This window comes from Trachemys scripta, chromosome 3 (genome assembly GCF_013100865.1).
Source record: "Trachemys scripta elegans isolate TJP31775 chromosome 3, CAS_Tse_1.0, whole genome shotgun sequence".
NCBI classification, from domain to species: Eukaryota; Metazoa; Chordata; order Testudines; family Emydidae; genus Trachemys; species Trachemys scripta.
Window position 1 is genome coordinate 63,622,939 of NC_048300.1, and position 13,740 is coordinate 63,636,678.

At 36.5% G+C, this 13,740-nt stretch overlaps 1 protein-coding gene across 3 annotated transcripts in view; it reads right to left on the reverse strand.

The window, feature by feature from the left end:
- Window positions 1-3,552: 3,552 nt before the first annotated feature.
- Window positions 3,553-13,740, reverse strand: part of FEZ2 (fasciculation and elongation protein zeta 2) — a 54,732-nt gene continuing 44,544 nt past the window's right edge. For all 3 annotated transcript variants that reach the window (XM_034764944.1, XM_034764945.1, XM_034764947.1), the window contains one exon: window positions 3,553-7,240. In XM_034764944.1, the coding sequence (XP_034620835.1) occupies window positions 7,224-7,240 (17 nt within the window). In that variant the 3' untranslated portion in view covers window positions 3,553-7,223. The remainder of the gene's footprint in view (window positions 7,241-13,740) is intronic.

Below are 13,740 nucleotides of genomic sequence, written 5' to 3' on the forward strand. Positions count from 1 at the left end.
CGCGTACTGCAGGTTGCCAACCCCTGGTTTAACAGTTAGTTATTTTGCTGCACAGAGCTTCTTTCAGCAGTTTGAGATATCAAGGTCCTGAGTATAACACAGGCAGACAGTTCACGGCCACTGAAGTGTGTTATGTAGAAATATAGCCTACATCCACATACTATGCCAATTTTGTCTATGATCCTTGATTTTGTGTGTTTCAACATGAGAGAATATGAAGATAGGATAAGGGACCTCAGGGCAAGGGCCAACTGTTTATGTCCTTCAGAAAGCCTTACCTCTCTATCTTGCTCCAAAGCTTAGGGTAAACTTGAGATAGCAGCAGGAATCAGAAAAGGAGCCAAAGGTCACTTTAAATGCGGCTAATTTGTCAAAGGGCTCATTCTTTTCTATTTGGTTCTTATATTGTCCACAGCACAATGTTATCTGAGTGCTTCATATTTGGAGGTTGGCTCTAATAAGGACTTTAAACACAGTATATTAGGAGCTTTCAAGTCTTGACAAACTCAAAATTTTCCTAAGAAGGAATTTTTGAGGCAAGTTATTACGTTCTCCCCACTTTGTGAACAGAACAACATTTTGTTAAGTTCCTTAAATGCAAATCCCAAACTGAGAACCCATTAGAAGATATTGACCAGAAAACAAAAAGGATTTCAGATATGTTTACTCATCAATTATTTTAATGATGGCTAATCATCTGCACTCTGATAGGTTTAAAGACCAAATTAAAAAATTCTTTTAATGCCATTATTGTTTTCCTGTTGCACATCATGGTATCTTCAAATTGTTGTACAATAATAGATACCAAGATTTTTTACCTACTGAGAAGAGAAGAGAATTAGAAATAATGGATTTCTCTATTATATATCCAGGTATTTTAGAGACTGTCCACTAAAAACTATTTTTCCACTAAATAGTGGTATTCTAGGTCAAGCACAGCATTGTTTGCATGTAAAACGTTTAGTATAAAGTTCTATACGTTGGATAATAGCAGTAATAAAAAGAATGAGAGGACATTCCTTAGGGTACCCCTAGATAGAAGGAATTTGTCTGAAGATACAAAATTAACTGAAATTTTAGCAGCGCACTAGATGACAGGACATTTTCTGTCTTAATTGAAACCATGCAATTGCTAGACATATATTTTGCATTCCCAAGTGAGCTGGGCAATTGCCTTTTTGACATCTAGGGATATTGCAGCATGTGGGAAATCTGGTTGTATCACTGGATTACAGACATCTGTGTATTATCAAACCATGAGCTTGATTATAATCTCAACAATTAAAAAGGGACTAATTTCATCGCAGTAAAACTGGTGAGATCAGAATCTGGTGCTTTATGTTTTAAACAAACCAACCCAATCTGGACATATTGTTCATAGCTAATTCTAATTTAATTAGAAGAACTTTTACATATATGTTAGTCATATTTTTTTGTATCCTGAGCATTCAGTTTGTTCTCTAAAGTTACCACTGATTCTTTGAAGAAATCTGTATGCATTTTCTGTATTAAGAATTTTATAATAAATGAAATAACATGCTGACATTTAATATTAATTTTTATTGAATGAAGTTTTAACAAAGGCAAATACCTAAAAGGACTAAATAGAAAAATATTAACAAAACAGCCTGGAGCATAAGAGTCATAAATGTGAGGAAGACATTAGCACATAAAGAGAACCAAAAAAAAAAAAAAAAAAAGTTCAATGCAACACTTGCAATGAGCCTCATAGAACCATCAAATAGAAAAATGTAAAGATTAGTTCCCCTGATTAATGAGATTTATTAATCAGTGCTGTGTGCACCAATTCAGCTAACCAGTAGGCCACCATTGCTCAAAAAGCATAAATGAATAGAAATGAAGGTCTTGAGTTAAGCTGAAAGTAAAGAATTTGAATAATGGGACAAGAGATTTGGCTTAACATCAAGAACAAAAAGTTTGCAAACAATACTCTACGCTTTCGAACAGACCTATTAAGAAATGGGATAAATTAACAACCTGTGTGCAAAAACCATCTTTAGCGCTTCTTGTTCATTATTAGATCTGCTTTATGGAATTTCCCGAGAGTCCATTAATATCTATTACATTTGTTTGGAAAGATCTTGAGAAATATAATGGGTAACGAATAAGGAGTAATGTCTCAACTCCTGATATTAACCCAGACCTTTTAATTTCAGGGTTTCTCCTAGGCTTTTAAAAAAAACGCCTTCAGTTTACATGGGTCCCTTGAGATACAGTAATACAAATAAATCTGACTTAGATCCATGCCTCTCTCCAGTTTTATTTTTTAACTTGTGGTACTTTGTGATGAAAATTTTGAAAGACTTCAAGAATGTGCATCTGAATTTATGGACAGGCATTTATGAAGCTCTAGACTCTTGTGCAAAGTATTAAACATACAAATTAGGACCAATACCCAAAATATGAAATTAACCCAAGTCCACTAAGGTTAAGACTGCCCCAACATCCAATACAGTCCACCTTCTCAGAAAAAGCATGGCAGAAAAAGAGGTGAACTTTGCAGAGTGACCTGATGGTCAACAAATTTGGGCTCTGGTGGATCAATGGGGACAACACATTTCAAAGTTGAGACTATTTCATTAAAAAAACCCATGGCCTTCAGTCCCTTCCTGACAGAATTAGAGGGATGTTAGGTTAAAGTGCTTCAGTGGATTTTAGCTGTCAGAGCTGGAGTTGTAGTTGGAGAGGCAGTCCCAGAGCCACCTATGACCTACATCATTTTAGGGCTTTATAAATTAAAAACATCTTAAATTAATGTGGAAATTAATAAGAAGCTAGTGTAGATTGATGATCAACACAGGTGTGAAGTGCTCTGCACTGTTGCCAAGCACACAAGCTGCCACATTCTGTACTAGCTGTAATTTCCGGGTGGTATTAAAGCATATAGGATGTTGAAGTAATACAATCTGGAGGTGACAAAGGCATGAATTACGGTGGTGACATCCCAAAGAAAAGGTCACAACTTCCTGACCTAGCACAGATGATACAAAATATTCTTGGCCACTACTAGAAACAGCTGAGGATCCAGTAAGACCAACAGCCCTTCAGTAGAAGAGAGCTGATATTATTGTTGATGTTTTACTGGTAGTTTGCCCCAGCCAATGAGCATGCTTCCTATCTGGACTGAATCTCAACTAGTTTGCCCTCTTATTCCAGCCAGCCAGTAGGTAAATCTATAAAATGAACCATCTGAATTCCATGAAATGGGGAGAGGACAAATGTATATCAGCTTTCTTTGATGAATACTGATTTTTGGTGATTTAATACCATTTAGTTTTTTAAGACGTCTTGCTCCCAGATCTGCCCCAAATTAAAAATGCTTAGTAGAGGCCTATCCTTAAGAGTCCGGGAATCCTTGCTAGTACACTGAAATTGTCAGCAACTGCTCTCTGACATCACACTCTCAGTGCTCTGGAAATATCCAGGAGTTACGGAATTCTGGCTCTTTGAAGAAGCACAAGACACAGTATTGCTTCAAGGCCCAACTGCACAGAGAGCCGTAAGTGCGTAAAAGTTACAGAAAAAAGTTACTTGCAGGCTGCAAATTTATTCACCGGTTTGGATGCACATTAACCATTTTCAGCTTTTGTTGCTCGGTGCCAGGCTTTTATAGGTGAGGTTTACACAGAATACTTACACAGGGACAAACATGGCTACAACAACACTGTATACAGAATATTTAAAAAAATTCAATTCAGTCTGGTAGGGCAGACAATTTTTGTCAGGAACTTATCCACAGCTAAGGACATTTTTAGGAGGTTCAGACTACATAGTATATTTTGGTATATCCTTTGTACTTTTTTGGCAATGTCTATTTTCCTACAGTGTTAAATTCTAAGACTATTATTTCAATCCCCTCTACCCCCCACCCATGCTTTCCTGATTTTTCAACTACCTGTGTTCCATTTCTTTTCTCCTCTTCTCCCATGTTTCCTAGCACCCTGCATTTCCTATTCTGCCTCCATTCTCCCTAACACATTCTTCCTAGCTAATCCTTCCCCGGTCCTCGTTACCTATCATCTCTTACCTCCCTTGCCCACCCCAGGAGTAGGGGAACACAGGGAAACTAGAGAGCATTTGTTTCTTCTACCTATTTAAAGAGGGAAAAAGCTCATGGGGACATTTCTCCCCTCATTCCTAACTCAGCAGAGGGCCAGAGAATGGTCAAGCAATGGGGAAACCTCCCCCTTTTGTGGTAAAGGAGATGGGTCGAGTATTGTGGTTCTCTGCATCTCCCTTTCTCACCCAAGGAGAAAGGCGGTAACTCAGGAAACACCTCTGTCCCTGCCTTTCCAGCTGAAAGTCCTCTTCGCTTTCCCCGCTCATAGGGCTTGATCCTGCAACCACTGACTTCAGTGGTTCAGGATAAGGCACACACCTCTCTGTCCTGGCTCCCAATATTGTACTCAGCAAAACAAGCCCAGTAGTTGCAATCCCAAGAATCATTACTATATTAAACAGTCACCTCAATTCTCAGACAAATAACTCCATTAAAGTTTCAGTTTCTACAATAAAGAAAGAAAACAATACAAAAATATCAAAATATTAGTTAAAAAAAAAAGCTTACAATGTAATTTAGCTTAAGTGTCCCAAAAAAATGTTAAAAATAGGATACTCTGCAAACACTTGGCATCACAAATGGCAAAGTGATGGATACAGTGGAAAATTCCATAAGCCTCCCCCAAACTAAAACAATTTAAAAAGTATGGAAATAATAATAAATGTACATAGATTTGAACATCCCTACATTACATACAAATCTACACATTTGCTTTGAGGGAAATTTTGCCTGCATTTGAATGTTGATGAATAACGTGCCGGGAGCATACTGAAAGATCTACCTGGCACCTTGACTCCAATGCATTGGACTTCATGCCTTTGAGACTGATGAGGCAATGTGGAACTTGAGTCTGAACTGTATGTGATAATTCAGCTCTACCAAAAATTACAACTCCCAGTAGGACCACCATTCAATTCTATTGTTTTTGAGAACTTCTTCCTTGAAAACAGCAGCACTGTCCTGGAGTTGGTCTCGCTGAATGCACAGAGGAATGCCAAGCACTAATGGGTTCTATCCTGCAAGATGCTGAGCATTCTTGCCCTGATCCACTTAAACCTGTGTAACTGTAAGGACATAAGTAGTCCCACAGAAATCATTGTCTTAAGTTCTTTGCTGGATCAAGGCCAGAATGCTCAATACCCTGCAAGACTGAACCTTATTGTCAGGCATTCATTTTAGGACTAGACAGCACCAGGAAGCACCTTTGAATAGAGGTGGCTTGGAGATAAATAATGATTCTCACCAGGTTTGAAGCCACTGATCTGTTATTTCTCAGTTTCCATACTGAAATAATGGAATAGGATTATTTCTTAGTTAAAAAATAGAAGACAATAGGTTGAAATGAAACATTCTACAGAAAAACAACACATTCAGCAAAACAAACAAACAAACAAAAACACAAGGAATGCCATGTTGAATTCACAACATATCAGCAGAGGAAACAATATTTTTCTTTATAGAGGAACTATTAAAGAAAAAAAAATAATACAGGCAAGAATCTCTTCACAGAAACGTAACCACTTAAGCAGATCAGAAGGAGCATCTCATTGACAGGTGAAATAATACTTAGCCATTATCCTGCTCAAGCAGGTTGTCCACTGCTGACCAAGCGGTGTAATGGCTATAGATTCTGAGTTCTGAATATTCTGCAAAAAAAGACAGGCACAATGGACACATAATACTGAAGTTCAATTATAATACTGTAACTGAATCTAGAGGGAAAACTGCATTACTGAGTGACAGAGTGCCATGTTCATAATTAATGTGCTCTGCTAATCAAGTGGAAGAACTCATATAGTATCTGCTACTAATAAGCAGATTCTTAAAAGTATTACATTGTGAAAATTATTCTAGAACAGATTCTTCATCACTAAGATTTTAAGATAAAGGAACAGAAGCAAATTCTTGAGAAAAATGTTTGATTATAAGCTCTTCAGGATTGTATCTTCCTATGTATTTGTACCGTGGCTGGCTCTGGGGGCTTCTATAGTATAAATATATAATAAATATGGAATCAAACACAAAAACAATTACTTTCTTTCTTTCTATTGGCATTTACTTTTCTTTTCACACCACTGGACTTGCTCTAAGACTAGCAAAGATATTTAATGTGATTTATAAAATATGTTCCCCTCAGTGACATCTAGGTACAGGTATAACATCATGACAGACGGGGAGTTACAAGAGCCAGATCTGTAGGATGCCTTACAAGTACACAATAATGAAAGTTTCAACGTAACTGTCTTGGAAACGAGAATGACCATTTCTCAAACACTGCACATAATTTAAAGGACACTGAGCATCTTAAAATATTTGTTTACATACTGCAGCCTATAAAATATTATCCTAAGACCAATATTTAACATGAATACTAAAATGATAGCAGTAATGAGGGAACATATCAGGTCTCAATAGACAATTATTAAAAACAGAACCAATAGAAAATAAGAGTGATGAAGAATTATCATCTAATATTTTGAAGTTTATGTAAATCAGGTAGCAAGTAAAGGGAGCAGAGACACGGATTCTTCTTCCTGTAGAGCATCAGAACATTTGTTCAGTGTCTGAACAATACAGTATTATAGTTTATAATCTAAGTTACTGCTTTTAAAAAAAAGTGTTCAGTGCCAGTTGCCACTATCACGGTTTTGGAGTGTCCACTAAAGAACTTCAATGGAATTCTTCAGTGCAGGCTTGGCTATGATCCCTTTTGCAAGTTTGATATAAGAACAGAGGGTTTATTTATTTAGTTTTACTGCAGATTAGTTAAAATTATAGGCTTATTTTATTTACAGTATTTAAAGTTTAGTTTTCTTTCCCCAACAATGAAATATGTGGGAGGGATTACTATGTTACACAATGTAAAATAGATTTTAAAAAGCCAAACCAAAGCTTGTGAGTAAAACTGTACAATGTTTGTTCTATGCTCAAGCACATTGCACCATCAAATGAAAAGTGCATAAGTTCTATCATCATGCCCAAAAGGCCTACTGTATGATCCAAAAATCCAAACAGACATGGAAAGTAAATACATACAGGTTTAGATACAGTGCCAAATGAAAAGAAAATACTATGAACTATTTCTGGAAAGCTTCTTGTCACAGGAAGGAGCATGGTTACTTCTGAAGTAAAGCAGCACTTTTCATGTCGGACACAGAACTGCAAAAGAACCACAAATATACAGGCATAAACTTCATTGAACACTGTGTGCATAAACACATTGCAGGGTACAGTAAACAAACATGAAGAATGCTTAGTTCTATACTCTAAAAGCAGCGAATAAAATCTAGAATTGAAATAGATAATTAAACTGGAACCCTCTTCCCAAAAGAAAACTTTATGACAAAAAATGCTATCACTAACTAATATTACACAGAAATGAGTTAACTAAAGATCATGTCTTAAATAATGGTGTTTTTACACTTTACAAGCTTTCTATCCTGAAGAATTAACTATAATTTCATGGAACATTCAAGAAAAAGTGGAAGTGCTACCATGCAGTGAAATATTAAAATATGTATTGAAAATTTCAGATGACAATTCTAAGCTTGATGTGTGTACCCTGTGGATCATGTAAAGTGGGAAGACAAAGACATGTCCTTCACATGTTTCTCATTCCTGTTTCACATCTAAAAAGACACAAACCTCAGAGCAATCCAGCTTTCAAACCAATGCTAGCACAACACAAAAGCAAATAAAGAAGTCAGGTGTAACAAAGAAGCACAAAAACTTTAAATAATAAAAACAAGAAAATAAATTCCCTCATTATCAGAAACACTTTCACAATTTAAAAATAAAAAACACTGACAGTTACATTTTTGCCTTTTAATTTAAAACCAAAATTCAGCTTCAGCCCTTATTGGTAACTTAAAAGATCAGGTGCAGGATAAAGAAACAAGTTCAAAGATGGGAAATCATACCACTTCCACAGTATAAATAGTTGGGGGTCAGAAGAATAATTAAAAAATATTTAATTTGGCAGAAAGACAGATACACACATTTTCTTCCATTTTACTTGGCGGTATGTGTAGCAATATTTTTCTTGAACTACCTTAAATCATAACCACTATTTTTTCATTTATGGGCAACGAGGCAAGAATACTCAGATTAGTTACAAGTTTTAAGCCAGTCAGTTTGTGTTACTGTAAGAATGGAAGATTTTAAAAAGGAGCTTACTCTGGTTAAGTTTTCATATGGACTTAATAAAGTAATTTTTCAAATAGGAAAGTATTATCTAAACTTGTAAATGTCTGTGTCAAGAATAAGGAAATCTAATTGGCTTTCATAGATGAATTTATCATAATGGTAATATATAACGTATGCAAAAAACCTACTGTAATGTATCATTAAGGCTAGAGATTTAATTTAACAAATCAAAAGATTCAAGCTATAGATATCTATTTAGGTTTTTTTTTTACACATAGCCATCAGCAAATGTATCTTTGGCCCTTTGCATTCATGTATTTCAACAAAGTCTATATATAATCATGCCACACAATAATGAAAAATTCTACATACTATATTCTCACCAATTACAGAAGTTTTATTTCTTTGTGTATAATGATGTAATATTTACTGAATAGCATCCCATTATGTGATCACGCAATGAAATTACAGTATTGTAATGCATCCTGTGTATGCAAGTAGGCAGAGTGAAGGCTGCTGTGAGAATATTAAAGGGACATGATTAACTTAATCATACTTATCTGAACATTTTGTACCTACTATTATTGTAACACCTAAGAACACTCACTAGCTGAAATTACAGAAAATACATTCATCTCTGCTCTGCAGTTTGCACAAAGTGCTGTAAAATGCACAAACTAAACAGTTTTCATTATTTCCCCTGCTTTTATTGATCTTTCACATGATAATATGAGAAGAATGTTTTTAAAAAGAAAAATATGATTGTGAAACCACAAAAATTGGGAGATAAACTGTGGAGAAGGTATAGCACCCAAAAATATTTTTAACTCATTATTTGAAATTTCCAATTTCAAACTGATGGTATACTTTTATTTAACTGAAAATTTTAAAATCTTGGGCTTGATTCATTAATATAGATTTTTCCTGACACTAAACACATGCCTCTCCTTCAGATCACTAACATCTTACACTTCTGCTTCCTCCATCCTGGCTTGGGATTGAAACATGGCTATTATGGTTTTCAAGTGCCAATCATATTCACAACACTTGCACAACACCTTCAAAAGACAAGCCTGGGAGCTTAAATCCATAACTTTGCTACACACTGAAAATCATGGACTTAATAAAGACATTGTATTTATGGCTTATTAGAACAATCTGTAACCCACTAAAACCACCTTTTTTGTTTTATGATTGCAAAGGTGTTAACTGGCCACTTCATCACTTCTCTTACAATATGTGTTAACTACATATGCTAAACAATCTGTTCCACTTTGTATTTAGTGGTGACACTTTGGGTACGTCTACACTGCAATTAGACAACCATGCCTGGCCCATGCCAGCTGACTTGGGTTTGCAGGGCTAGGGCTAAGGGCCTATTTACTGTGGTGCAGATGTGTGAGCTCAGGCTGCAGCCCAAGCTCTGGGATCCTCCCACCTCACAGGATCTTAGAACCTGGGGTCCAGTCCAAGCCTGGACTTCTACACCACAATTAAACAGCCCCTTAGCTTGAGACCCACAATCTTGACTCAGCTGGCATGGCCCAGCTGCAGGTGTATATTGCAGGGCAAATATACCTTAAGAGTATCTTTCCCAGACCTGAAGAGCTCTGTGTAAGCTTGAAAGCTTGTCTTTTTCACTAACAGAAAATGGTCCAAAAGAATAGATTACCTCACCCTCCTTGTCTCTCAATCATATTCAAAAAGATTTGAACACATCTGGAAGGCAGCCTAGACAGTGTCTGATTGAATTTCACATTAGTAAGTATTTCCATTTTAGATCTAAAAATCATACATTGACCCATATCTTGCTGGGTAATGAATTACAATGTATTAAATATAAATCACTAAGCCCCTTTCATTACCAATAACATAAGGATGGAAACAATGGTGAATTGTGACAAAGAACAACAAAAGGATTTTAGACCACATCAAAAATAGTATGAACAAAACAATACCATGAAAAGACCCTGTCTGGAACTGTGGGTTTAGTTTTGGCAACTTGCCTCTGAAGGGGTACACAGTGTCACTTTGTATAAAAATGCTTTAATGAAATCCAGCAAATCTCCATTAACCTCAACTAATTTTTTGATTCTATCAAAAAAGCAATCACATTTGGCAAGATCTGTTCTTTACAAACATATGCTGTTTGTTGCTTAGTATTCCATTTACCTATAGATGAACACAGATCTTTCTCAATGTTTGTTCCATTATACCACTAAGTATTGAAAACTTATGCTTGACTAAGGACTGGGAATGGCTGAGCCATTACAAACATTGAATCTATCTCCCCTTGTAAGTATTCTTACACTTCTTATCAAACTGTCTGTAACTGAGCTAGCTTATCACTTCAAAAGTTTTTTTTTTTTTCCTCTTACTTACTTGGCCTCTCAGAGTTGGTAAGACAACTCCCACCTGTTCATGCTCTCTGTATGTGTGTATATATATCTCCTCAATATATGTTCCATTCTATATGCATCTGAAGAAGTGGGCTGTAGCCCACAAAAGCTTATGCTCTAATAAATTTGTTAGTATCTAAGGTGCCACAAGTACTCCTGTACATTTTAGAGAGGATCCGAAGAAGAACTATATAACTGTTCACTGGAATGAAGGGTCTTGGCCATGAGGATAAACTGAAGTCATATTTTTAAAGTAATTTTATTTTTAACATTAGTTTTAAAGACTTTTTTGAATGGCAAATGCAATGCAAAGTATTTTGATACCAATCACAGAGCTCCACTAAATCATCCTTTCCCCCCCTGCATAATGTGATGCCTCACTGGAAACAGACCCAAGTTGACTGGCCTTTTTAGCTATTTTACTGCATTACATATTCACATCTAATTTGTCCTAGGTCTCTTTTGGCATTGGTACCTTTGAGGATCTTCCCTTCCACTCACTTAAATGCATTACCTGGCATTTTTACCAGTTAGAGCTCAATTTATTAATTTCTCCCTCTATTTCATACCGTTTATAGCCTTTCTGCTTTACTAGTTCTCACAACACCTAATTTAGTACCAACTTCCAATTTATTATTTATCATTTGTAGCATTATAGTGTCTAGAGGTCCTATCCAAGATCAAGTCCTATTGTACTAAGTGTTGTACACATACACAATCAGATAGAGTACCTGCCTTGAAGACCTCACAGTTTATTTAGACAAGACAGGCAAAGCGGGAGAAAAGAAACAAAGGCATAGAAAAGAGAAGTGACCTGGCCCTAGATCACACAGAAGATCAGCAGCAGAGCTGGCAACAGAACTCAGGTCGCCAAAGTCCTTGCCCAGTGCCACAGGCAGTAGACTAAGCTGTCTTTCCCAATTCATTAGCATGTTGTTCTATCCACTCAACCATACCAGTAATGAAGCTATTAAAGACCAAACAATACTATAAGTTCAACAAGACCCTACCAGACATTCCAACTCAACACAGTAGTTATTACCTGTGTTTAGTCCTCCACAAAGTAGATAATCAACATGTCAGTGCTCAAGCATATTTGAGAGAACTTGACACTTAGTATAAAAATGCTTTAATGAAATCCAGTGAATCTCTATTAACCTCAACTAATTTTTTGATTCGATCAAAAAAGCAATCACATTTGGCAAGATCTGTTCTTTACAAACATATGCTGTTTGTTGCTTAGTATTCCATTTACCTATAGATGAACACAGATCTCTCTCAATGTTTGTTCCATTAAACCACTAGGTACTGAAAATGGCAATTGCTAGAACTGTTATAATATTTTTATTTTCTCCTCCAAGCCTTGGTTCTAAACAACTTCAACAACAACTGCCAGAGCTTTCTCATGTTATCCAATTCCCTTAATATGCATATTAGCCAGATGTGCTGGCCTGAATACTTTCATATTTTTTAAGTTTTCCCTTCTCTGCTTTTTATCAAGAGTGCAAATTGTGCCTCGATATAAGGGTTCACTGAAGATGATAGCCACTTAATAAGGACTTTTAGTAGAGAACTGTTTTTCTGCTTGAGAAACTGTATTCAGGACTAGAAAAAACTCAACTAATTATATTGACAAGATTCAGTATTATCAAGACTTCACACAGAGCTGCACAATGTGCCATTATCACAGAACAACCCTGCCCACTCTTTTAGGGAAAATAGAGGTCCCTAGCAAAACAAAAAAGTCATTTGATTTTAACATACTTCAATAACTTTCATGATGAAATTAACACTTATTTTTTTCTGTTTTTCATTTCTTGACTCAACCTTAACAGCAAGTAATCTGTCTTGTATCTATCAAATAGCTAAGACTAGAATCAATGATAGCAAATCAGGTCAGTTATCACTAAACACACATCTGTGCTTCTAGAAAGTGGCATGCTGCCCCAAAATCCTCACTGTTATTCTGGTCTTGAGCAAGATATCCTCAACATTTCCAATGAAGAGAGACGACCTTCAAAAAAGCTGGTAAAACATTTTACCCTGAAATTCAGGGATGACGTTGAAATTCTTATACAAGAATGGTTAATGATAGCAGCAAATGGCTCCAAGGAACTGCAACATCAAAGCCTGCCTGAACAGATTGTTTAAAATATCTAATCCTCCATTAATAATCCTTTGAAAGAACTGTCTACATGCCAGATAACAGACTAACGTCTGAGAACATTTTAGGTATTTTTATATTGCACTTGGAGATGTGACTGCAGCTCATACAAACATACCCAAGACCGTTTGAATACCAACAGCAGTGAAGCCATGGCTGCATGGGCTAGCCACCCAAGTATACAGTCGGGCTCTCTGGCAGGCTTGTACTCAAGTTGGCTAACCCATTCTGCAGCTCGTGCTGCTGCAGCTTCACTATTAGTACCAGGCTAACTAGATTGAACCTAGCTCAGGTATGTCTACACATGCTGCAATCACACCTCCGATTGCAGTATAAATATACCCCATAGTCCTCAAATGAAGCCTAATGGAGCACGAGACCACTGACACCATCTGTGGAGGTCGTCATGCATCAGGTGGTCTTGGTGGCAGAGCAATGGAGAGATTGTATTGCTCCAGGAACAGCTACAGAATATCTCACCACTTGTTGACATTGAAGCTTGATACAGAGGAGGAATATTCTCCAACTCTCAATTCTGAGTGATGTCAGTGCTGAGGTTTAGGTGACATCAACATAGGTGCCTACAAAGCCTGTCAATGCCAACTGTTCATGCTTCAAGAATAACAGAAGTACAAATGCTTCCTTCAAGTCTCCCAAATAGTGATCATGCTTTGAACTATTCCTTAACTCTGGGAATTTATTCTTTTCCAGCACAATGGCAGATTTTGCACAGGCGGGGGTTTGCGTGGTGGAAGCCTACTTATATTGGCTGCTTCTGCTTGAATGGTACTGGCAGCTATCAATGAGCAGTCCCTGAATGGTGGTGGAAACCTGCTTTTATTGCCTATCCAGATTATCAAAGAAGTTCATAACACTATAGTACAATACCTATCACTAGATCTGAAAGTGCTTTACAAAAAAACAGCTAAAACGTCTTTGGATTCAATTTT